This window comes from Uranotaenia lowii, chromosome 3 (genome assembly GCF_029784155.1).
Source record: "Uranotaenia lowii strain MFRU-FL chromosome 3, ASM2978415v1, whole genome shotgun sequence".
Classification (NCBI taxonomy): Eukaryota; Metazoa; Arthropoda; class Insecta; order Diptera; family Culicidae; genus Uranotaenia; species Uranotaenia lowii.
Window position 1 is genome coordinate 79292878 of NC_073693.1, and position 27562 is coordinate 79320439.

At 34.8% G+C, this 27562-nt stretch overlaps 1 protein-coding gene across 9 annotated transcripts; it reads left to right on the forward strand.

Annotated features, from left to right (window-relative positions):
• The first annotated feature begins 1447 nt into the window (after positions 1–1447).
• LOC129756168 (protein G12-like) lies at positions 1448–27562 on the forward strand. 9 transcript variants are annotated; one of them, XM_055752957.1, is made up of 5 exons: positions 1448–1682; positions 14571–15181; positions 26559–26731; positions 26796–26878; positions 27224–27562. In XM_055752957.1, the coding sequence occupies exons 2-5, from the start codon at positions 14680–14682 to the stop codon at positions 27399–27401; spliced, it is 936 nt and encodes a 311-aa protein (XP_055608932.1). In that variant the 5' UTR covers positions 1448–1682; positions 14571–14679; the 3' UTR covers positions 27402–27562. The 9 variants fall into 9 exon arrangements, with proteins under 9 accessions (XP_055608932.1, XP_055608931.1, XP_055608929.1 ...); XM_055752956.1 differs by having other exon boundaries at positions 1448–1608; XM_055752954.1 differs by having other exon boundaries at positions 1449–1700; positions 27224–27561.

The following is a 27562-nucleotide window of genomic DNA, read 5'->3' on the forward strand; positions in this document are numbered from 1 at the left end:
TTAATATTAAGATTTCCTCTGAGTGTATGTATGTATGAATGTTGGTTATCCACCATGGGTGCACGGATTTACCGCAGTTTTTGCCTAAGTTTGTTTTCACGTTCATTTTTTAAATTATTAAGTTCGACAAATCTCCAATGCAATGCGTACACCATATCCGGACCTCATAGCTTCGTATGAACTGTTATGGGGTGAATGTTTTAATGCGTGTATTAATGTAAGTTTATTTTGGAAGATCGAGTCAATCAGGTGGACTAGTTTACTTACAGGTATTCCGGCATCCGTGTATATACCTGGTCAGCTGGCAACTTATTGAACATTCTTAGTTCAGTTATAAGCTTATCTGTCGGCCTCTAATGGGATTCGAACCCAAAAGTTTTCTTGTCGATACCGGGAATCGAACCCAGTACGCCTGGCATACCAAAACCAGACTTGCGCCAGCTTATCCACTAGGGCTCTTCAAAAAATTGACAATTAAAAAAAATTGCCGCCGACCGTGGCCTAGAGGATAGCGTTCAAATCTTCCAAGCCAGAGGCCATGAAATCGAATCCCGGTCACGGCATACATAGTACACTTTCAGTGGGTCGGTGGTTTTAGTATTTGTAAGATGCTAGCCATCTTATACTTGAAAGATGTACGCCTTAGAGTTGAGTGAATTAGATCTCTTCAAAGAAACATTAAGTTTCACTGAGATCATATATGTGTGTGTTCGTTTAAAAAAAAACTGTGCCAAAAAAACATTTCAAACAAAGTATATGCAATTCATAGAAAAAAAATTAATGGGTTATTTTCTACAGTATTTTTTCCGTGATGCAATTTGAGTAGGAACCGCCTCAATGTATAATATTCATATTTTATGGAACTATTTTTATTTCTAAGTACATAGTGCATATAATATTATTTTCACCTGTAGATGCTTGATCTATTCCAAAAGTTGAATTTGTTTTCTTGAAAATATATCAAGTATTACGAAGACGACAATCTTTATTTTTATGCCGAAGACAATCTTTATTTTTATGCCGCTCAACAGCGGAAAGCAAATTCCCGCTATTTACATACACTTGGCGCGGCACACAAAACGGACCAACTATAGTTATACGTACTCCCCCAAATTGCTACCGTTCTCATCAATTGGATAATCAAATCATCACTCGCTTTCGGTGGATAAAGTTACGAGCACAACCAACTACTTTGCGCTGCTAGGACGTTTCTGCGTTTCTCGGACTCTTCACCGGCAGTTAGTTAAAGGCGGAATCGGCGAGAGGGAGGCCGGGTTGCTCTCATTCACCAGACCGAGCTCCAATCGAAAGTCGCTTTCAGTTACGACTTATTTACAAAGTTAAGCCCCATCTCTGGTCGTGGTACATTGGAACGGAATGGACTTAGTTTGTTCCCTTGGTTGGATCAGCTAATACCGTAGTTAGCAGATGGATGATGTCGTGGGCCACCGAATGTCTGTCGTCGTCGTCGTCGGGGGTCAATTTAAATTCAATCAACGACAACGCACTTCAGAGATGCTACAAAACAGAACGGAACTGGTCCCTTCCATTCTTGATTTGGCTTGCGTCGTCCTGACGGTCGTTTGAGAGGAGGCGGCTCCAGTTGTGGTAGTAGTTTCAAATTAGTTTTGGACCTTAGGGAGAATTTCAGTTCATTCATGATATCGCTCGCGGCAAGTAACGTGCGTTCCGGGGAATCGGTAATCTTGTTTCGCGGGTTACCGTTGGCGATTTTTGGGGGCATTTTTGGTTCCGTTTTGTGGGAGTGAGAAACAATCGATGCAATTGCCGAAATTGTTTGATGCCGAAGGGTGAATGAGACTAGAGATGGTGGAAGTTCGGAAAAGTGCCGCAATATTTTGTGGTGTGGCGATTGTGTTGATGGGAAAATGACTAGGTGGAAAACCTACATTTTCTGAAAAGTGAATTCAACATAGAATGATACAAGTGGACTCGATTAGAACATGGAAATAGAGTGAACAAAAAACAATTGATTTCAAAACAAAAATCTTGGAGGGGACAACTGTTCTTTAGCTTACCAGATGACATTATGCTTAAAATTTTTGTGTCGATCGTGAATTTTGCGATTCGATTATCAACGTACCAATAAAAAATATTTTCCTGTTTTATTTAACTCTGCCATATTTTGAAATGGGTTAATTCATCTGAGGTCAACGCACTTTGAGAGGCATTTCTTCAAAACTTTGGGAACCCATTTTTTTGAAGAGTTCATCAACCGTTAGTAATATTTGAGAATTTGTTAATCGGCATTATCAGTAAATTGAATCTTAAATTTCTTAGAATGTTTTGAATGAAAATTTGTTTTACCGAGTTTCGAGGTGTGGTATTTATTTACATCAATATCTGTACTTTAACTCAATCATTTGTGATGCTGCCTTCATGGAATAGGAAAAAAGTATACGGATAATTTCGGCGATAGGAAATGGATTGGATTTGGAAAGTGTAGAGATGAGATGATGAATAGGCAGAAGATAAATTAAATTCAATAAAAATAATAGTTGTATTCGGCATCAGTGAAGATATCTATAAAAATGAATTTCTGTCTGTCTGTACCCTATAGACTCGGAAACTACTGGACCGATTTGCGATAAACTTGGCAGAAGAGGTCTTTGGGGACCGAGGAAGGTTTCTATAATAGTATGAGACCCCTCCCACTCTCTGGAAGGGGGGAGGGGGTCTCTCAAACGAAAGAATCATGTCTGAATAACTCAAGAACCGATCAAGCAAATGGAACCAAATTTGGTATGGGAGTGTATTTGATTATAAAAAACTAGCTGATCCCATACGAACTCCGTTTCGCTTTTAACTTGGAATATGTCATAAACAGTTTGTATGAATACGCCAATTGTCAAGTATTTTCCAGATGCACTTCCAAATTCATTGTTTATTAATAATTGCAAAAATATTGGACGATCACTTTTTCTATCGTCTGCTACTAAATTTGAAATCAGGAAACTATTGAACGTGCCAAAAAACCCCCGTGTATAAATTTCGACTCGATCGTTGAATAACAACGCAATTATTCCCAAAAAGTTAAACCCCTTTTGGTGGCCTTATCTACCATCTTTGATATCGGAAATCGATTGCCCTTCTTTCAAAACTCCCGTGGGTAAATTTTCATCCTAATCCGATGTATGATAACGACGATATTGCAAAAATATTGAAAGGTTAATATGGACGATCCCCTTTGCCGGCCCCTTACACTGAATTAAATACCTGAAATCGATTGCCGTCCCTCAAAACTCTCGTGTATCAATTTTCATCTGAATCCGATGTATAATAACGAAAATATCGCATTAACAGTGAATAGTTAATATGGACGACCTCTTTGGCCGACCCCTGACTTTAATTTTGAGAAGTGAAATGAATTGTTTGTCCCTAATAACTCCTAAGTGCAAGTTTTCATCCCAATGTATGTATATGTATAAAAACGACAATATAACTAAGAAATTGAAAAGTTAATATGGACGACCCCTTTTGCCGGCCCCTTACACTAAATTTGATAACTCGAATCGATTGCACGTCACTCAAAACTATCGTATACCAATTTTCATCTGAATATGATGTATAATAATGTCAAAATCGCAAAAACAGCGAACAAATCATATGAACGTCCCCTTTGGCTGACCCCTTACACAAAATTTGACACCTGAAATCGATTGCTTGTCTTTCAAAACACTCATGAGCAAATTTTAAACACGATCCGACGAAAAATAACGTCAATATCGCGAAAACAATATTTGTCTTGTATGGGGTCATCCGAAAATCTGAAAACATTTTTCATCATTCCTGTTCCTAATGAGCATCCATGCCAAATTTCAGATCTCTAGCTCTTAAGACGACTGAGTCTATAGAGGACAAACAAACAAACAAACAAACAAACAAATATACATAAATTGCTTTTTATATGTATAGAAGATGTTCCTAGAACGGATTGGTGCCCTTCCTTTTCCCAATGGGGAATAGGAAGCGGGGCGGGGGGCTTCCATACAATTTTTCGCACAGTTCGAGAAATAATCAAGCAAATTGAACTAAAATTGGCATGCGAGAGTGTATGGGTAGGAAACATAGTTTGAGACAGTGTGGAGAGAGAAAAGGGGGAGGAACCTCCCATACCTTTTTTGTTGCAAAATTCGAGAACTTATCAAGCAAATGGAACCATATTTGAAATGGATGGCTATTTGGATACAAGAAACGTTTCTATGATTATTTGGGACTCCATCCTTTTCGATTGGAGAGATACAAAGGAGGGGGGGGGGGAAGGGGGTCTTACATACAATTTATTGCATTATTCGATAACTAGTCATTAAATGAATCTAAAATCGCTTATATTTAATTTAAGACCCCTCCCTCTCTTCAACGGGAAGAGGGGAAGGACGAGGGAGCTTTTTATACAATATTTTGGATCACTCGAGAATTTATTATTCATAGAAAATAGCAGCGGTAATTTGAGTAGATTTTTTTTCCTTTATTCTTAGAGGCTTCTTCCTCCTTTCGAAAGGAGGCAAGGGAGCTCCCATACAAGTTTTTTTTTCTTCAATAATCCGAGTGCTAATCTAGCAGATGGTAAAAAATTGGGAAAACTATTTAAATACTAGAAATACTTCTAAGATTGTTTGATTCCCCTCAAGTGATAAAAAAGAGAAGAGAGGTGTCATACGTTTGATTTGATAAATTCGAGAGCTCATCAAATAAATTTTACCAAAATTAACAGAAAAGAGTGGGGAATTAAAGAAAGGAAAAGGATTTTGGCACAGTTTTGTATAACTTGAGTACTTATTCAACGTATTTCAGTACGAAAAATATTTCTCTTTTTTTAAGAAGAGATTCCATACAATACAGAGACATTTTTCCAAGCAATTTTTTTTTTATAAAAATAATCATGAAAAGTTTATTAGAAGCCGAATGTAGATTTAAAATTAGTCGATAAGTTTGATGAATACATTTTTTCTAAGTTTAAGTTGAGTAGATTCTGAGTTTTAACTAAATTCGCCTGGATATTGCCCGGATTTTTGAAAACAATTTTGAGATAAAATGCAGATATTTATCAGGTTTTTTTAATTGCCTGGATTTGTCCGGCTCGGATTCTTGCTGGAAAAATTCTGACACCTTAACCCTTCATTTCATGATTTTTTTTAATTTTTCTTAAAAATGATTTTAAACAGTTGAAAATGATGAATATCAAGAAAAAAAATTAAAATACAACACGATTTTTCACTTATCCATACATTAATTGTTGCAAATTTATTACTTTATGAAACGAAGGGTTAACTATGATTATAGGAACTTTTTTTTTCCTCCCCACGAGATGTATCAGCTCCAAGTGCCAAAATAAAGAAATTAAATCGAAAACATTTTTTATATTAGTTTATGGATTTAATAAGACTGTTTGTTTATTTCCTTTCCTTTATTTGTTGAATTTCAGTAAACCGAAAACTTAAAAGACGCAGCAAGTTTTTTTGCTGACAATCAGCAAAATTTTGTTGGTTTTTGGTCCGCTGACTTTCCAGCCGAATTTGCAAAACAGCAAACGTAAATGTTGGTTTCCAGCTTTTAAAATTGCTGGAAATCACCAATCTAGATTGCTGGAAACCAGCTATTTCTTTTAAAAACAACCGGCTGTATTTAGTAAAAATTTATATTTCAATTCAAAATTAAATATTGAATACTGGCTGGAAGAACAAACAATATCCAATAAAAACAATTATTTTCTCCCATTTTTCAAGAAGGAATGTATTTATTTAAAAAAACACGATTTTTTTTTTTGCAATATTCCTACACCGGCTCTGAGCTGGCAGTTTTGTGCCTAAGTGTTGATCATATAACTTGAGAACTGATCCAACGTATTTGAGTACGAAAAAGTTTCTATTTTTTTAAAGGGAAGATTCCATACAGTACAGAGCCGGGAATTGGGGAGGTTTTATCGACTAGTTTTTAAAACTTTTCAAGCTAAAGAAACCATATTTTGCATGAAAGGATTATTTTATATATTCAAGAGAATCTAATCTTCTTATTATCAGTTTATTGATTTTTAGAAGGTGTAGCAAAGTACATCGGGTCAGCTAGTATAAAATAAAATTCGATAGCAACGTCTGTTATTTATGAAACGCTAGGCGAAACAAACAAAACAAAGTCAGTTATTAATTTACTCTTGTGAATGACAGTCGTGACTGATTGAATCTCTGAATTGAGATTCGTAAATTCACGACAACGTCAAATTTTTAAGGCTGCTGCTGCTGCTGATTGTATGTTTTGATTTGGCTGCCGGTGGAAAAAGACGGATTGAGATAGGCAGCGCTGATTTTAAGGCTGCTATTTACTGCTTAATGTTTTGATTTGTCCTTCCGGTGGGAGCGCAGATTTTACGGCTGTTGCTGCTGATTGTTTGTTTTGATTTAGCTTTCCGGTGAATATTCCGGTTTGGCTCACGGAGCGCAGATTTTAAGGCTGTTGCTGATGATTGTTTGTCTTGATGTAGCTTTCCGGTGAAAAAATCCGGATTGTCTTACGGAGCGCAGATTTTAAGAATGCTGCTGCTAATTGTTTGTTTTAATTTGGCCTTCCGGTGGAAAAAGATGGATTTGCTTAGGAAACGCAGTTTTTAAAGCTACTGTTGCTGCTAAGAGCAAATTCACTGGTGTTGGGAAAAAAGGTAGAAAATTTGTCACTTTTAGCACATTTTGAAAATTTTGCCATGCAAAAACATTTTCAAGATCAAGTTTTTTCAAGTTTTTTAACAACACTTGTTGTAGTTTCGCATGCTGTGATGCAAAAAAGCAAAATTTCTATCACATATGGCTGAAATAAAACAGTGCTGTAAATAAATACAACGCCCAAAGATCTTGAAAACATTTTTGCATGGTACAATTTTCAAAATTTCAAAATTTCTACCACTTTTTCCCAATACCAGTGAACTTGCTCTAATTGTTTGCTTTGATTGGTTGAATATCTTGGATCTGTTTGAGAAAGTTTTTGCTAAGAATACTTTCAGATTGTTCCGGCTCTGGTAAACAAAGACAGAGCGACCAGAAAAGCCCAGATTGGGAATGTCAAATTGAGATAAAGGAAATTTGAAAAATAAAATTTTGTTTTTATGTTTTCGCACTGCAAGTTTTCCTACTTGTGGGGCGAACCACGCTTGGCCTACTAATGTGTGGTGGTGGTACAATGTGGTGGAAAGAGAGGTGATGAGAAAGAAACGTTGCAAAAGTAAAAGTAAAGTTTTTTCTTCGTAAACATATTTACCATGACAGAAGTGACGTCACTACTGACCATTTTCGCGACGCATTTTGCCTAGGATAAATGAAGCTCCCTGACAACGACGCGTCGCGACTTAGGGCTTGTTTATGTTTATATTTCTTTTTTCTCTCTGACGTGCAATAGTGTGCGTTCCTTTGCGCCACCTTAGTAAAAGTGTACCTCATTGGTAGTGGTAGATGCAACTCTATCTGTATCTACCACTACATAGTAGTTTGCCCGTGCGGAACAAAAATTTGATGATAATGATAATGATATAATGATATAATGATGTCATAATAAAGCTTCTAAATAAGTTCTACCCACTCATTTTCACCATCATTCATTTCATCTAACCTTCTATTCATCTATTAAAAAAAATCATAATCTTTAGATGTCCCTTCTAAAAAGGACATCATTTTTCACCGATAAGCTTGAGCTTGAGCTTGCTATCAACTACGGTCCACCTACGGCCCCTCCTGGCCAATGGCATAATGGTTGCACTCCGTGATTGGTTCGAGATAATCAACATTGCACAATGAACCAAATGAAAGGTGCTGGGTACAAGCATCACAATCTCACTGTACAGTTTTGAGAATCTCACTATTCAATATGAACCAATAACGACGCCGGCCAAGTCCATGTAGTCGATAGAAGGAAGGGAAGTGCAGCACCTGTGATGATTTGTTTTGCGGAGACCGGCTGTACGCCATCCCTCCACAAATCTCACGCTGAGTGTTTGGGGGTCAAGGTAATGTGGCATGGACTGTCACCTTGGTAAGCGACGTGGCCACTACAGCCTATGCTCCTATTCTCCTAAAATTCCTAAGTTTCCTACTGAAACTCCTATTTTCTCCTGCTGAGGCCATTCCTGTAAACGATGAGATTTTTATTTTCAACAGGTATCAGCAATGTTTAACAAATTCTGAAATCTAACTATTGTTGTATTTTGTAACAACCTGCAATAGAGTTTCTTGTTCCCTACGCTGCATATTGAAACCGATTCCAAAAAGCGCTTATTTTTAAGAGCTTTCAAACTATCCGTTTTAAAAATCGTAATCGAAGCAAGCTTTCTAAGAGCAACGATTAGAGGGAAGAAAAAACCAATTTATAAATGTGATATCGTGGAAACAACATTTAAATTCAATTGATTTGATTCATTTATTTTGAAAAATCCTTGATGCTTTAATTTAAAATGTCAATCAACAAATCTTTCGTTGGAACAATTGCAGTATAATCCTTTTAATGAATCCTAATCCATTATAAAAATTAAAAAAACATATACAATATATTCAATAATACAAAAATCTTAATGAACAAAAACAATAGTCTGATGGTTCTGCCAAATAAATTGTAGTCCGACCTTTACAAATCAAGGGAAGAAATAGATATTTATTTTGAAAATTCACCTCACTCAGACAGAACCATCCCTGAATGTTAATTCATTCTTCATCCACCATGCTCATAATAATTCGTTAGTTTCATGATTTCTATATTGGAATTGGTTTGCCATATGCTAATCTCACTGATCTTGGCCTCGTTTTAAAGACATGGCTTTAAAATGTATTAAACATGTTTTTGATATTTTATTTAAAATGACTTCCCTACAAAGGACTGCAGAAGCTGTCTGAGGTTTCTTTTGCTTCTTTTGTAAATTCGACAAAATTAGATAACCTGTTAATGATTAAAACTGAAAAAAACCCTTGCAAACAAAAGCACAAATGAAATTAATCAAGAAAGTAACAAACGAGATTATAAGATTTGGAAAAAACGGTCCTAATCTTTTACGCATTTTCATTAAATTCTTAAATAAGTCTTCTTCCTAAAAAAAATTATGGTTCAATTAAAGGACTATTAGTGCCGTGTTTTTCAAAAGAGCAATTTAAGTATCAGAGTTGAATAAGTCTCTAGTAAATAAACTAGACGAAAAGGAAAGGCTACCGGTTATCAAGATCAATTAAAAACAGTCTTTTAAACGGTTGTGAGCTTGGTAAGATTTTAATGAAAGAAAAAAATTGGTGTAAGCCGCCTTATCTGAACACGAAATAACTTTAAAAATGTGTCACTACAAAAATCCTATACGATGTATTTTTATCAAATGATTACCAATAATTTTTCTTGAACAAAATTTCCGAAAAACCTCTTTAATTATCGAGTCGAATGGAGAAAACTGCATTTGATGGAAGCTTTTAACGATAAGCGTGGATTTTATGAAGTGTCATTGAAAATGAGGATTTCGATTCTGTTAAAATAACTTATGCCATATTCGTTTTCATCTGGTGGAAAGATGGTTGTGCACCAACTGCTGTCATCTTCATATAAAAACTACCGGTGCATCACCAGGATGAAAACGAATATGGCATTAGTATCTGGATAGGCGCTGGTTTTGAATGTTGCTTTTTCTTCCTCATTATTTTCTAGAGAACTATCCTACATCCTAAAAGTGTATTCCTGACAAAGTCTCAAACATCGTGAGTTTGGCCAACTCTGGCGCTAGACATCCCACGAGAAAGACAACTTGAAGGGGGAAAAATCTAAAACATTTCTTCTCACCCACATAGATGTGTCATATTCTTTACTCGTACCTAACAAACAGATTTACCTACTGATTATATATATCTCATGAACATATTATTTTAACATCATTTTTCACCGATAAGGCCGATAAATTAAATTAACATAAAGTTTGTTCTTGAGAAAAACATAAGTCGGTAAATTAAAGTTTCCATTGAGAATACAGGTGAGAAAAAATGAAGAGATGAGATGAAGGATAAGCAGAAAATAAATAAAATTTTATAGATTTAAAAAAAAGTCTTTGCTATGAATAGTTTGTATAGTAAAGTGAAACGATATTTGGCAAAATGAACAACAGCTTTTGCTTGCAATTGAATGGAGAATAAAGATGAATCAAGTTTGGCAAATAAAATCTTATTTAAAAAGAAACACAAGTCAATAAATAGAATGTTTATTTCAGAAAAGAAGTGGGAAGGGATGTACATATGGTATTTAGGGAAATCAGAAGATAAATACAATTTAACATAAATAATAGTTGCACTCGGCATCACTGAAGATATATAAAATTTAAATGAATTTCTAAGGCAACGTTTGTTATTTTGGCAACAATAGGCAACACAAACAACACAAAGCCATTCATTGATCTATTCTTTTGAGTGACGTCTGAATGACTCTGAATTGAGATAAGGAGATCACGACAGAAAGGATACTTTGAAAAAAGTCCCACACCTGGTTGCACACGGTTTCGAAAACGATTCCTTGTCGTCTACTTCCAAGAGCCCATAGTGATGCCGACAAGATGTACCGCTTTTGTCACGCTTTACTTCTGAAGACGTTAAGTTTCTTGAGATGTTCGTACAGTTTTATTATTAAAGTTTTGATTGAGGAAGCAAAGTAAAGCTTGCTTCAGATAGAATTTGGACAAAAATTTCAGTATTTCAGTTATTTATTATTGAATTCAAGATCTTTATCTTTACAAATGTAGCGTTTTCTTCATACTTTTAATAAAAAATACGGATAAAATTATTTGTTATGGTTTCGAAACCTTTATCTTTGTTTTGGGTTTCCTCTTCTTGATTGATCAGTGTTTCTTAATAGGGCATAACTGGGGGCAGTTTGGGTGGGTTAAGATTTTTGGAACAAACTGGAACAAACTCCTTTCTCTGCGTACCATTCTTGAACGATTTTGATGAAATGGTAGCTTGCCCAATCTGGCCAAAACACGTGGGCGCCAAGAACTTCCAAATCCGTCCACCAGAAGCGCCACAATTTGAGCAAAAGTTTGTTTCAATTCTAAATGAAGCAAGCTTTAGAATCACATCTCTCTTTTACATTATTTAGGTCCGGTATGGTTTCATAAGAGCCGGTGGACCATACTGTGCTGAATGACGTCAATGTTTTACTAGTTTTCTTTTGAAAATAAATACAATAATAACTTCCTCTTTAAAAGAGGAATGTAAGGTATGCTTTTATTTCTGTAAGTAACAAGTTGAATATACATATTCCCTTGTTTACAACGCAGTTTTCGTCAAAAGAAGTTTGCAACATTGAAACAAACATATAAATTGATCAAAACATCAACTTTTTATTTCAAATTCATTCAATTTCTCTTGAAAACACATTACTTTTTCAAAATTCACTGGTAAAATACGACTTGTTCGCTCTTGAGTTTAACCACTCGCCGCATACGGTTGAAGAATGCCTGCAGATGTTCTTGTGGTATTTTATCCCAGGCTACCACGAGATGTCGCTTCAGGACCTCCCACCTTCATGTTTCTTAGAGCAGACTTCGGCCTCCAACATACTCCAATCAGCGAAGTCCATACGGTTCAGATCTGTCGAACTCGCCGGCCACTTGGAGCTCTAAATGAACCCTGGAGAATGTTGCGCAATCCAAAGTTCGGGTTTCTTCGCTTTGTGAGCCGGCGCCGAATCCTGTTGGAAAACCCAATCCCTGGAACCCAAATGTCGACGTGCCCACGGTTTGACGACATTCTGTAGAACTAGTTCCCGATATGTATTTTGGTTGATCTTCACTCCTTCAGGAACAAAAACCAGCGGAGTCCGGCCATCACCGGTGATTCCGGCCCAAACCATCACCGATGCTGGTTCCTGTCGCCGGGTGGCCGTCAGCAAGTCGGCATGGCTTCGTGATTTGTCTGGCAACCAAAATCTGTCGTTCTATTTATTCACGAACTGCTGTACGGTGAAGAGTTTCTCGTCGGTGAACACGATATTCTCCAACCTTCCTTCCGCGGCCCTCTTCTGCAGCGCCTTTGCTATTCTACCCGTTTTTGTTTCTGCTTCACCGTAAGGTCTTGAATCTTTTGGATCTTGTAGGGCTTGGTCTGAAGTTTATCTTTCAGGATCTGACGGAGACTTCGATCCGATATGTTGAGATCCTCTGCCAATTTAATGGCACTATGACGAGGATTTCTCTCAAGGCACTTCTTGACGATCTTCGCCATGGCAGGTGTCAGCACAGTAGGTCGGCGTCCTCCACCATACCGCTTTTTGGCACTTCCGGTCTCCAGGAATCTTTTAACTGTCCGGTATACAAAACTTCTGCACACGAACTATGTCCTTCTGCCGTTTGCCAACTAGGAACAAGCGCTACGTTTCTGTTCGAGATCCTTTTTCCGGATAACACCTGATTATAAAAGTAACACTTACATCCAATGACAGCTAAGACTTAATGTAAACAAAGCGACGAGAGGTCGTTCAATACTGTTTCGTGTGCAACGAAATAATTACTGTTGCAGTTAGTGTAGCAGTTCAATTGCCGGACCTTGTATATACTTCTTCTGCAGGAATTATATTGAATGTATAAATAGTTTTATTTATATTTTGTCATATGTACATATATTAGAAAGTGTGCAATGATCACATCTGCGTGAATCTAATATATAAAGATGAGTTGGACTATATATGTTTGTTTGTATGCACCTTATACAAATCCACACCGCTTAACCGATCAGCCTGAAATTTGGTACAGTTATGTGTTTGGACCATGGTAAGGTTTTAGTAATAGTTTTGAGCCCCTCCCACCTAAGAAAAGGGACCCTCCCATACAACTTTCGTTTTTATTCACACGAATCAAAAGTCATGGCACCCATTTTGCCAACCGTTTTTCGTTTCCTTTGGCGGGGTTTTCACCATCACCATGGGCTGGGCATTAGAAACGACCATCCAGAGTTCACGTGTACTGGATAGCAAATCAAAGCCTGCTAGCGATTTAGATATTCATAGCGAAGTTTTTGGCGGATTTTTTTCCTTCTACTGTTCTACGCACGTGGTACTGGTACGAGGTATTTGATTGCAATAATGAGCCTTAATTATGGATTGAAAAATACAATTACCCTTTTAGGAATATATTGACTAGAATTTCAGTGCTTTTTAAGTGTTCCCTACCACCGCCCGGGGGCTTTGAGAGTCTACAAGGATACACAGTGAATTGAAAAGTGAACAGTGAATAAATATTTGGACTAGAGGCTGAAAAACTAATGAACAGCGTTTTCATAGATCCCAGCTTTTGAGAACCAACCATTTTCATATTTTTAGGATTCCTTAGAAAGAAAGAAAAATTAATAAGATTCAGAGTTATACGTTGAAGGCTGCAATTCCAATGCTTTGATAGCCGCTGGGAAATTTTAACGGGGGAGTAGAAATTTTATTAGATAATTAAATCTGAGGTTTTAAGATTTATACAATTCTATACAATTTTAACTTTTGATTTATTTTTGGCCATCAATGTGTTCAATTCTACCATCCAGTTTGGAAAAAAAAATCGTTTGGTAATGCGAGTTCAAACAAATGATATCAAAGAATTTTAACATTGATCACTCTTCAAAATAATTAATAGAATGATTGTGTCCGAGGATAAAAAAAAAACTTAAATAGAACTCAAATAAGACCATTTCCATAACATTTAAATGGTAATTTCGGTTCAGAGATGATTTATTTTTGATAACTTCAAGAAACTTTTAGTAAAACTTTCTACATTTAAGAAAAACTAATCATAAAACAGTGTTCAATTAAAAAGCGAAAAAAGCACACATACAATTAAAAACATGCAAAATGAGTCTTAAACATAGTTCAACAAGGTTCGGAAGTGTTTTCTGGAAATTTTGAAGTGAATAAAACTTTAATATACCATTGTACAAGTAGATCATCCATCTTGAAAAGTGGGTTAATCTCCAAAAGAGATTTTCATCGAATGGAGGATGGGAAAGATAGAAAATTATTTTATCATTTGCATTTAAAAAATTAAAGACCAAATCTATTCGAGCTACTTAGAAAAAAGGTGGGTTAAAAAAAAGTTTTTCGTGATAGGGAAAGGGAAAGAAAATTATTTTGAAATGCTATTGATAATCCTCAAAACTATATGTTTCTTCAAAAAAAAATCAATAAACGCAGTGAATAATCTCAATAAAAACTTTCAAAAGACTTACAAAACATACGTGGCCAAACCTGAGCCAAACTTCTTAAAATGATGAATATAAAGCTTCCAACATTTCGAAAAATCAAACGACTCATTTTGATTTATTTTTTTTGTGAACCCGAGCAAGGCCGGGTAAAATACGCTAGTAAATAATATTTAAAGCCTTAAAGTTTAAAAAGTTGAATGGTTGTCATGGTATTAACTGGTAGGCAATCGAATAATTTGGTCCATCTCTTAAAGTGTTATGACTTACTCTTAGTTTATTTAATGAGGTTTACATATAACTATTATATAGTTATACATATAACTGATCCTAAAATATTGAACCACAGTGCAATTTTTCAACTTTTTATCGTAGCTTCAATTTAATGCACCACCGAATCTCCGTACCTAATCCAGTTTCCATCGAGCAGCGGCAAAGGTGCAAGAAACAAAGTGTCTATGCAAATTAATTACCCGAACTAATCATGAAGAAAGGCACGTTCCGCCATTCGTTAGCGACAATCCAGCCAACGCGGCCAAAGATTCGAATGGGATTGCCCGCGACAACGACAACGCTCCTAGCTCTGTTCGGGACGATTCTTTCGATGTCGTCGCAAATATTTGCGGACCAGCTGCTGCCGCCGGGGGTAATTCCGTTTCCGGTGCAGCGGCACATCCAGGAACAGCCCTCGCATCAGCTGCAGCAGGACATAATGGACTTTATCGATCTGGTTCCGTTCGACGATGTGCACTCGCTGATGCAGTACTACTATCACTACGATCCTGAGGTGGAAAGTGCCTTCGATTACGTTAGCAGCGAAGACTATTCGCAAATAAAGGTGGAAATTATGAAGCTGAACGAGGTGCGAGATTTTCGGCGCTATCTGGACGGAATCGGGTTCAGCGTCGAGGTGGTCTGGAAGGAACTCACCGAGCGGTTTCAGGTTGATGACATCTTTGCGGAACCGGACGATTCCATTCGCAGCTGTGAGTATTTCGGGAATGGTTATAATGGGGGTTGAATGCTTTTGTCTGTAGAAGAGATAGAAGTTTTTCAATTTATAGTGAGTTTATGGAAAATCAATGACATATTTTGAACTATTACAGATGAAAATTGATTTTTGAAGATAAAAAACTAGATTTAAAGAAATTTTAAGTAATTTACGGAATAAACATCAGGTTAAAAATCGCAGATTTTTTCTATTAAAAATTTTATGGTACAAAAATATTTCTTGAACTATTTCTGATTTTTTAATGGCAGATTTAAGTAAAATATTCGATCATATTGATACAAATTTGGCATGATTATAAAAAATTGCATAGAAAATCATCCTTGAAAGTTTGGTTGTGATATGAAAGAAAATTGAGAAATTAAAACAATCGAAGCGTGGAAAATGTTTTGGCATTATTTTGAGGACTCATAGTCTTAAATTGAAAATTATTTGTAAAAGAAACTCATTAATTGATTTTTAAAGATGATGGTTTGATGCACAAAATTAAGTTGTTTTGCTGCCATTGAAAGTGTCCGTGATGATCCTTTGGTGTTATAACTAGTGCTGTACAGAATTTTTTTTCCCGTACAGCACATTTAATGAAGTAAATTTCAAACTCATATTCATTCAATCGTGCATTACCCAACTTTGCACGACAGATTTTATGCAATATCTAAAAACAGCTTCTTCTGTGCAGAAACCTGCTGTTTCGTCATTTTTCCTAAAAAAATTACATCTTGGAGATGCTCACGGAGTGACTGTTTGAAATAGAGGATTATTTTTCCAATGGTTGTTAGTGCCGTTGCGTTCCGATAATTTAAGTTCTGGGATACAAAAGTGACTTCTTTGGTGTTATATCACCATAGGAAACACATAAAATTCCTTTGAACAGTGAAACAAAGTTCACCTTACAACTTAGTTTGGCTTTGAGTGGCCAAAAATGGAATAACAGCTGCAAAGAGCTTTCTAAGCCATTTTTTTCAGTAAATCGGGTTACTGTTAAAAACTAACATTATTATCGGACAATTTTGTGTTAAGCATAAATTTGCCGATGCCACCAAAAGTATAGAGACTTGATAACAACAAACGTATACAAACTTGATAGCAACAGCTATTTAAACTTTTCAAAAATTATGATATTGATAGAAATCCGCTCAGTAGTTTGGCGAAGTGGGGTAAAAGTACGACCTTTAAACTTTTCATTTTTTTTTGAAAATTTCGCAGTTGTTTTCCAGAAAACCAAGAACAGCATTTTATTCTTTAGATTTTTGACTCCCTTCAAAAAAAAACTCGAAGATAATCGAATGACGAATTGATAGCAGTATAAAAATGCTCAAATGCTATCTAAGCGCAATTTGACCCCACATCTGGGAAGCTTTTATTCGTCACCGACGGTACAGCAGCGAACCGAGTGGAAAGGCAAACCGAGACAGTTTGTTCGGCGAAGAAAAAGCTGTCATCGCAATGCAGTACTTTTGGGAAGCCTGTCCCAGAAAAAAGATACTCTGCTCTTCTTATTTTGAACTCTGTTGAAACATTTTCTTTTCCGAAACCATGCACGAATGAAGTTTTTGTCAATAAACAACATTCTTTGTGATAAATTTTGATTTTGTTAAAAATAAAACCAAGAATACATGGATAACAATGTTTTCCATACAAACATCCGTGCAAAAAAATAATGAAATCGTCTGCTGGGCGATAATGAACCTGATTTTCAACCCGACACCATTATTTATCAGAGTGTTAGTTGGATAGTTGAACTAAATTGTGTGAAATTTTCATGAAAAAATATCAACCGAGAGAGAAATGGCAGCTCGTCCAAGTTGGAAGTGGGTGCGCTATTTTACGCGATTTCATTCTTTTTTGAATGCAACTGTATGTATTTGCTGATTGTTTTGTAAAACATATAATGATTTGCCAAGACTCTGCTCCTTCGGAAAAAACATGAATTTTCAAAACAAACATTGGTTCCGTGGTTTTCAAGAGCTTAAAAAAACTCTTGTATGTATATTTCGCAACGTACGATCTAAACTCACTGATTGTACATTAAGTTCCATCTCATGATGGTTTTGCTCCGTTATTGTCAGATTTTTTCAGCAGACATTTTAAATACTTAATCAAATTTTGATGAACGACTAAAGCGAATTAAAAAGAAAGAATCTCGACTCAGAACTTAGGCCCAAACTTCGAAATCTTAACACTGGTCCACAATTCTACAAAAAAATTTCATAAAATTTCTTGTTGGTTGATCGATATTAATAGACTGTGGTCAAAAATTGCTATCAATAGCTATTAACAAAAGAAGTTGTTGAATGAAATTTGGGTACAGTCCTTAGTCCCGAATATCGAATTTTCAAAAAGGTTACACTCGCTTAGGTTGCCAGATCACCCAGATTTTGTCCGAATGTTATTACTTCATTTGCAAAATCATTGAGAAATTCAAATTGCGTAATGTGAATTATGTATTTTGCGTCCAAAACAATTTTTTGAACGAAATTTTATCCAAATAAACTGGCTGATGTGTTTAAAAAAAAAATAGTATCAATTTTTCGAGTTTTTTTTCTTAAGATTTTGAATAATTCCGAAATCTGACTGGATATTACCTAGATTTTGGGTTGTAAATTTTGAAATCGAATGCCCGGGTTTTGCCAGGTTTAGATAAAATAGTCCAAATTTGCCCTGCCCGGATAAATGTGGAAAAATATCTGGTAAGCTTAGCTACATATCATTTCCCATATTCTGGTTCCAACTTTTTTCAGTAATAAAAACTTGTTGCCTGTGATAGGATTGTGAAATCTGTTACCAGTTTATTATTTTGGATTTTCAGTTCGGTTCATCATTGGGACATGATTTTGTGATTCGAATCTTGGTTTTGCATTTGAAACTAAAATTAATTTTTTTTTTCGTTTCTTTTTCGAAACTCATTATTCCGGAGTATTGAAAGAGAAAATTCAAAATTACAATTTACTGTTAAAATTTAAAATTGAAATTCTAACTCTTAACTTTTTTGCAAAATTGAAAATTGAAAATAGTTTCATAATGGTGAGACAGAATTGAAATTTCATCATACCGAATTTTCATTCGGATTCACTTGTTGAATTACGAGTAAATAATTGAAGGAAGAATTCATATAGAAGATCAAAGATTCAAATTCAAACAAATGATATCTTGGCTAAGGATTCTGTTATAAAATGCCCTTTTTGGTTCAAAATTATTGGGAATTTCTGTTTTTAATAAAGATTCAGAATTTTCATTCCGACTGAAAATATAGAGTTCAGAATTGGAATTAAAATTCAAAAATGTCCTAGAAAAAAACACAAAACAGGTGAAAACTACTATTAGAGAATAAAATCTGAATTTATTTTCAAGTTAACGTTGTTTTGTTGAATAACGATTGAAATATTTTTTAAAGGATTTTAATAATGAAATAAATTATTAATGATAATTTGTTGTTGATAAAATAACTAGAACCTACTCAATTTTCAGCTTTAAGAAAAATCAGCTTTAAATATATTTTATTGGTTTGTTGTTAAACGTCATTCATATTGTAGATACTTTTATACCGAAGATTTAAACTAAAACCTGAATATATCGAGTTTACAGGAGTTGAAAACAAATCTGTTTTGAGTCCCAAGCTTGTTCTTTCACTTTTATTCCTTAATATTTGATACATTTTCACAAATGTTTTTTTTAAATGAAACCTTCAAGATCCTTCATGATTTTTTTTAAAGCTTCAAAACAACTGGAAACTTAGTACTTAAGGATTTTAAATTTATAACAATAAATATTAAAAAAAAATTAACCTGAATTTTTTTTTACTGGAACACGGCCCTAATTCCAGTGAAAACGTTTTTTAGTGGCACAAAAAAAAAAATAAGTTTTGTTTTATCGAAACAGCTGAATCCACTAAATTGCCCTCGGTTTCTTTCAATAGAGAAGTATTGGGCCAAAATGTAGAGGAAGTATAAGGAGGAGGATGCAGCCACCCAAAATACAAATTTGTCGAAGTATAAATGGGAAAAACTGATCAATATCATGACTGAAGAAAGTGTGCGCCGGCCGATGGGAGATACCCAGGAAAAAATAGAAATATTTCTTAAAAAAAGGATAATTTTTTTTTCATGAACTAGCTGACCCGGTAAACTTCGTTTTACCTTTTAAAGTATAAATCGTAATAAATTTTTCATTTCATCTACACGTTCATAACTGCACCGTGCACGCGAATAGATTCTTATGAAAATCGTAACAAATAAAGTTAAATTTGTATTGGGACCACCTTCCATAAAAAGTGAGATTCTTGAAAATATTATACAAACCATCTCTGACCCAAAAAACCCTTGAATACCAAATTTCACTTCACTCCGACTGACCATTCATACGTGATGTTGTTACAAAGAAAAGGCCTCCATTTTTATATATTAGAAGATGTTAAGAAGAGATAACTTTGTATGGGGAACCCCCTTTCATCAAAAGTGAGATTCTTGAAACTATTATACAAACCATCTCTGACCCAAAAAACCCTCGAATACCAAATTTCATTTCATTCCGACCGACCATTCATAGGTGATGTTGTTACAAAGAAAATGCCTCCATTTTTATATATAAGATGTGAAGAGATAATTTTGTATGGGGACCCTCCTTTCATAAAATGTGAGATTCTTAAAACTATTATACAAACCATCTCTGACCCAAAAAACCCTCGAATACCAAATTTCACTTCATTCCGACCGACCATTCATAGGTGATGTTGTTACAAAGAAAATGCCTCCATTTTTATATATAAGATTATCGAAAGATGACCTTTATTTCCTTCATAGAAAGTATTTCGATCAAACGAATGGTTTTTTTAGATACCGCATTATTAACTGTCATTTCTAAATGAACTGAGCTTTATGTGCAAATGTTTCCAGTGCATTTGTAAAAAAGACAAAAAAACAGTCCGTTCAGATTTTCTTCGGTGGACTCTGTATTTCATTTGTACATTTGCCCCATTTGCGATTCGTACGTTTCCCTCATCAAAATTTCTAATGATTTTAAGTCTTTAATTATTCCCATTTAAAAAAATAATAATAAAAAAAAGTATTCCCATTTATCAAATTCTTTCATTGGCATTTGACAGTCGGTCAAACAACTGAATAAGAAGTGCATTCAAAAAAATGCAACTCAGTGTTTTGTGAATCACTTTTGGATGTACGGCTGGAATTTGATGAAACTTTTAGTAAAGCAGCTTAGTATTGTTAAGTATAAATGCACAAAATTTGGTGACAGTCTGTTAAATGCTTTCGGAAATAGCGTAAAATCCAGAAATTTATTTGGGCAGCATTGAATAAAATTGAAGAAAGTCCCAGTGGGAGACCCAAAAACAGCTTTAGATATAAACTATTCGATCAAATTTTATATGGTAAATCGTCAAAGGAGTCCTAACGGATCTAACAGTGAGCTTTAATTTGAATAAAAGTTAAGATGATTGATTCCATAAAGTATGAATTTAATTATGTAACTATGTGAGAGGTTTTATCAAGTAAAATCCAAAAAATTCAATGGGGTTATGAATAAAAGATGGTAAGTTATCTGATTTATTCATCGAGCTGACTAATAAACAGGCCTGACTTCTTTTCTAGAAGGTAGTTAAGCTGCCTACCGATAAAATAAATAAAAATGGACGGTCAAATCGTGCGCATAATTTTTGGACCTCTTTAGTGGAGATATATTTTCGGAAAAATCGTAATGAACAGCAAAGTAAATTTTTTAGCAGGCACCTGGCAGATTTCCAGCCAGAAATTTATCGTTGATAAGCCTTGCTCATAATTTTCCTAGTGAAATAAGGAGAAAAAATGAAAAAAAAAATGTTTAGTACTTGAAGAGGCTAACGATCTGTGGAAGTTGCAAATTAATCAATGTATCATAACGCTAAATAAAGAAAGAAGGTTGCCTCCAAATGCAAAAATTATCTCTGCATAACCCGTCAGTAGTTCGAGTAATCCGGGGTAAGATTGATCACTTTATTCATTATTTTTCGATTATTTTTTATGTTGAGGGGAATGTGGCATGTTACATATTTTTAAAACCAAAACTGGACGGGAAACAAACTATGAACGTGAAACATGGTTGCAGAAATTTATTAGACAACTTTTTATTTGGTTTAAAATCGATTTCGTCTTTGTTTAGAATTTTTTGGGATAACATTGATTAGTCTCTATTTGATGGATTAAGGGGGGAGGGGGGGGGGGGGTTGGGTCTAACGGGTATAAAAAAAAACAAAATTTTCACGATTTTTTTCTAGAGCTATCGTTCAAACAAATGTATTCAATTTTTTTGCATTATACAAAGCATTGTTAAAAGAACATTCAGTAATTTTTTCGTAGAAAAATATTGAAAAATGAGCCGGTGACGGAGCACTTTCGAGGATGCCTTTTAGAAAACAGGATTTGCGGTGGACACTGTATCTCAGCACAGAATCATCTGAAGTCAAAAAATCAGAGCAAAATATTTTTAATAGATGTTTTTCTGGACCCCAACGTTTTTATTTAACTTAAAAAAAATTTTATGAAATTTTTGTGGCTGTTTGAAGTAAAAACTACGATTATTCACGAAAAAATTTCCCCATTTTTCACCTGTAAAATCTCCCCAAAGTAAAAAAAACAAAAAAGAAAAACGTTGGGGTCTGGTATTTTATATGTAGAAAATATGTTCCAAATTTGAAAAGAATCGGATAAGTAGTTTTCAAATGACGATGTCCACGGACTTTAAAAATGTGCTTCCGAGAAAAACGCGTTTGAAGTTTCTGCTCTTGCTTTCTTGCAGTTTTAGATAGGAGGAGATAAAGGCCTATAATTTCTACAGTTTTGCTTCAATCGACTTGAAAATTTGACACAACATTCTTGCAATATTTTACAATAAGAAAATAAAAAAATTAAAAAAAATCGATTTTTTTTAAGTGTTTGAACCCTAAGCCCCCCCCCCCCCTCTTAAACGAGTTTATTTGATCATAAAAAAATGTTAAACTCCCACATAAATCAACTTGTTTGCTTCTAAACGTCAGTTGACGATCAGACTTCGTAGCAGACAGACGTGTTTAGATCAAGTGCTATAACCTCAAAATTTCAGCAGTGTAGTGTGCCATTTCCTACAATGGCCGACGAGATTGTGAAGAACACAATAGCATTTAAGTTTCCAGATGGTGCTCCGAGTCCATCTTTGTATGAAACTGCTATATTCGTGAAAAACTTCGATGCAGACAAGTCTTCAATGGAGTCATCTTACAAAGTTGCCGAAGAAAAATCGTTGTTTATAAAGTTCAAAACGCACGATGCCATGAAGGATGCGATTGCTCAGAACTCGGAGAACCTGCAGTTTCGTTATTCGAATGGGAATACGGTCAATATAACGATGGCCGTCGCAAGTTGTTACACTAGGTATGTCAGAATTTTTGATTTACCTCCAGAAATCACTGACGCAAACATTACGGCTGTTCTGAGCAAGTATGGTAACATAAAAAGAATGACTAAAGAAAAATTCCCAGCGGAACTAGAACTCGATCTTTTTACGGGTGTAAGAGGAGTATACATTGAAGTAAAAAGTGAGATCCCAGCTTTTTTGTTTTTTTCAAATCGCAAAGGGAGAATATACTACGAGGGAATTCGTCAAAAATGCTTTCTTTGTAAGCTTGAAGGTCACCTGAAAGCTTCTTGCCCACAAAACAGGAACCGAAAAACACAAACGAATGGAGATGTACACCAACTCGACGGCACGCGCGTGGCTCTCCCAGCTAGTTCTGCTAGCAGGGTAGAGCAACAAGCTACAGTCAGCTACTCTGGAGTGGTTCAAACTCCTGAGCGCAAAAGTACTCAACCGGAGGTGCAGAATAAAACGAAAAACTGGACATCAACATGAATGGACAGAGGGCCGACTGATGCAGAAGACGCAGGGAGCAGTTATACCAAGGTTATCAAGGGTTTTGCAGATCAGCAAAGAAATGAAGAAGAAGAAGATACGAAAAATCAGAATGCTATAAAACGGCATCGATCTCCTCATTCAGAAACCGCTACAGATGAAGATGGTTCTACGCAGCTAACGTCCCGGCGTACACGAAAGGCGAAAAAAGGAACATTAACCGTAACAGCAACAGTACCTAAAGTGACACCAGCTTATATTGGTCGTTCGCGAAGTAAATAATTTCAGTTATTGATGTGTTATGATAGTGAAAAAATATAAAAATTGTTGTGTAAATCTTTAAAATTGTTATTGACATTCAATGGTTATAGTTATTCCAAAACGGATTTGAAGAAGTGAAAATGTTTAGATAATTTAAGAAACCAATGTAATTTTTTTTATGAATAAAGGAAAAATAGAAAAAAAAAAAAAAAAAAAAAAAAAAAAAAAAAACGTTTTGAATTCATCAGGAAGGGTGTTTGTTTGCGAGCCTTTGAATAAATAGATATTTCAAGATTTAGAATTTACAATTTTAATTACATTTAAAATTTTCAATAAGAAACCAAGTTTTTCTCAATTAGAATAAAGTTTTGAGATATTTTATATATAGACTTAATTATTGATGATTATGTGGAAAAAGTTTATGTTGATCCAATTTACTACGGTGGTCAATGCTACTCCGGATTACGGTCCCACAAAGTTTATACTCTGTTTTGTTTGGATCTAGTATCATGTCATAACGCAAAAACTGTGATAAAAAGTAAATTATGTTGCTTTGGTGTCGAGGGAGGACACTCGGCTAAATTTGTCATAACTTTGACCAAATTCAAAATATTGAGTAATTTTGAATGCTAAGCTTCAGGAAATAGAAAACTTAATGAAAAATTGTCTTGATTTGCAAATGGAAAGTTCATTATATACCGTAAACTGGGGGAACTTTGATCACTTTTTTCATTCATTTTTGAATATTTTGGAAGGGGTTAGTTTTTTGTAATACCTAAAAGCTTTAAAACCCTTACTGAGGTGAGGTGTATTAAACATGATCATTGATTGCAGTAAATTCAAACGACATTCTTGGTTATAATTAAATGTTTGTTACAAAACCGGATTTCTAGTTTCGGGGTAACTTTGATAACAATGGTTTTTACGTATCTCAACATTTTCAAATTTATTGTATTGATGCCATTAAGCACAGATGGCTCAAAACATCGATAACAGTAATTTTTTGTTTGGACTCAATTGAATTTTTTAACGTTTTCCTTCAAAAAATAAATATACTCGAAAGATGGACAATGTTGCTGCATACATTTAGGGGCAAAAATTGTAAACATTTCTCAATATTGTTTGGCCTCAAAAACAAATAAAATTTTACCTTCATGCAATTCCTTAAGTCCTCGTACTGTTCCCATGTTCTTTTTTTCTTCAAACTTAACCATTTGATAGGGTTTTTAGCCATTTTTTTCTAAACAGGCTTTTTCATGGAAAATAACTGTTTTTTTTTCAATATCCAAATATTATCATCAAATGACCATAAAAATAACACTTAAACTTAACCTAAATCAAGAAAAAAGTTGAACTTTCACATTAAACAATCCATTTGCTTCTAAACGATTAAATTTGATCAGGAGAGATGTTTGTTTTTGAGCATTCAAAAGACCAGATATTTTAAGATTTTAAAATTATATTTTACCTAATATAAAAAATCTCCCAATAAAAACCAAACTTTGCTTATTTCAAACTCAATTTACAGGCTTTCAAACGTAGTAAACAGTTTTCTGATATTTTAACTTCATACTTAGTTAATAATGATTATGTGCAAAAATTTCATGTTGATCAAAGTTACCCCGCTGATCAAAGTTCCCCCAGTTTACGGTACATAATATATGTCGCGAGTAAATATGCATCATAAATGGTGCAAAATTAAAATCTTTAAAAAATGAGTTAATATTGTTTTACTCAAATTCAAAACTTTCATTGAAATATCAAATAAGAGAAGAATAGTATTATAAATTTTAAATTAAAAATTGAAAAATCAAATAACGTATTTTAAATCGATTTTTGAATGAGTAACTTATAAACACACACACTAGCTGATCCCATACGAACTCCGTTTCGCTTTCAACTTGGAATATGTCATGAACAGTTTGTAGGAAAGCCAATTGCCAAGCATTTTCTAGATTCATTGTTAAGTAATAATTGCAAAAATATTGGACGATCACTTCGTCTGTCGTCTGCTACTAAATTTTAAATCAGGAATCAAAAACCACGTGTATAAATTTCGACTAAATCATTGCATAACAACGCAATTATTGCCAAAAAGCTAAACCCCTTTCGGGGGCTCTTATATAAACTTCGATATCTGCAATCGATTGCCCTTCCCTCAAAACTCCCGTATGCAAATTTTCAAAGCAATCCATTGTATAATAACGTCAATTTTGCTAAAAATAGTGAAAAATTAATTTATATGGACAACCACTTTCGTCGACCCCTGGCAAAATATTTGACATCTAAGATCGATTGTCCGTCCCTGAAAACTACCGTGTGGAAATTTTCATCTCAATCCGATGTATAATAACGTCGATATTGCAAAAATATTGAAAGGTCGACCCCGTTTGCCGGCCCCTTAAACTGAATTGAGTACCTGAAAGCCATTGCTCATCTCTCAAAACCCTCGTGTACCAATTTTCGTCTGAATCCGATGTATAATAACGACAATATTGCATCAACAGTAAATAGTTAACATGGACGACCCCTTTGGCCGACCCCTGATTTTAGTTTGGATAAGTGAAATCAGTTGTTTGTCCCTAATAACTCATTTGTGCAAATTTTCATCCCAATCCGATGTATAAAAACATCAATATCACTAAGATACTGAAAATTTAATATGGACGACCCCTTTTGCCGGCCCCTTACACTGAATTTGATACGTCAAATTGATTGCACGTCACTCAAAACAATCGTGTACCAATTTTCATCTGAATACGATGTATAATAACGTAAATATAGCAAAAACAGCGAACAGTTAATATGGACGACCCCTTTGGCTGACCCCTTACACAAAATTTGACACCTGAAATCGATTGCTCGTCTTTCAAAACATTCATGTGCAAATTTTCAACATAATCCGACGAAAAGTAACGTCAGTATCGCGAAAACAATATTTGTGTTGTATGGACGACCCCCTTCAAAAGGGGTCATCCGAAAATCTGAAAACATTTTTCATCCTTCCTGGTCCTAATGAGCATCCATGCCAAATTTCAAACCTCTAGCTCTTAAGACGGCTGAGTCTATAGAGGACAAACAAACAAACAAACAAACATACAGAAATTGCTTTTTATATATATAGATGTGGAATCTTTGCATCAACCTCCAATAAAAAAAAATAGAAAAAAAAACTTTTACAACGATTTTTGATTGATTTCCTTTTTTTTTGTCCACAGTAAACCTAACAACTCACGGACTTAACGGAATGGTTGACGATATCCTGGCGCTGCTACCTCAGGATGAGATTATTCTGCTGTTTTTCGACAAGCTGGAGACGAGTAATGATTTTTCTTACTTTTTCGAACAGATTGGAAGTGGAGAATTTGAAAACGTTCTCAATATGCTTCAGGTGAGTTGTTCTCGAAAGATTTAGCTTAAGTTTTAAAATGAAATAGAAAAAAATCCTATTCCAGAGTTCCCAGCAGCTTAGGACTCTACTTTGGAGACTACAGAGACATGGTTTCGATATTCCCGGCTGGATACAACAAATTCAAAGGTACTTTAGCTTCAGTAGTTTTTGAGGGAATAAATGTTTCCATGAAATTGAGCGTGTGATTATTGATCCGATCATTTTCTTGTGAACGATACAATGTGTTTTCAAAAAATAGATTTAGTTAAGAAGTTGAATTTGTATTTTAGATGTTGGAAGTTGGATAAATCCTAGCAAAAAGTAAAAATTCGACTGAGAGTGAATTTAAAAACTCTTAAAAAATCAGTGAAAATTAAAAAGGTTCCGTTCAGCTATCGTCCAATTATTCTCCTTAGTGGTTTAACGGCAACGAATTATGTTTTGGTTTACTACAACTCTAATGTACTAATCAAAGTGTAAACTCATTGATAGCCTCTGGAATGTCAACGTCTTCACCGAATCACTAATAGGTTCATATGTTGTCGAGATTAATTGCGCGGATGTGGAAACGACAATTGTGGCTTCCCCAGCTGGACAAACAACCTTCCGATTGATGATGACAATTGTCAACAAATTGATTGCAGCCCGTAGGGTGATATTAAGATATTAAACGGTGACCACAATACGAACAGAAGTGTAATTGTCAAATTAATCAAGTGGGTTTAAATTGACAAACACTTTTAAGTGCTTAGCGTTGATTGCTCAATCAATATTAAATGTAAAAAGATTTGGTCTAAATCAAGATAAAAAATGACTTTTCTCAAAACCGTG

Coding starts and splice junctions, on each gene's coding strand:
- LOC129756168 (XM_055752957.1), top strand. CDS start 14,680: ATGAAGAAAGGCACGTTCCGCCATTCGTTAGCGACAATCCAGCCAACG. Junction 15,182..26,558: donor GGACGATTCCATTCGCAGCT/GTGAGTATTTCG, acceptor TTTTGTCCACAG/TAAACCTAACAACTCACGGA. Junction 26,732..26,795: donor ACGTTCTCAATATGCTTCAG/GTGAGTTGTTCT, acceptor ATCCTATTCCAG/AGTTCCCAGCAGCTTAGGAC.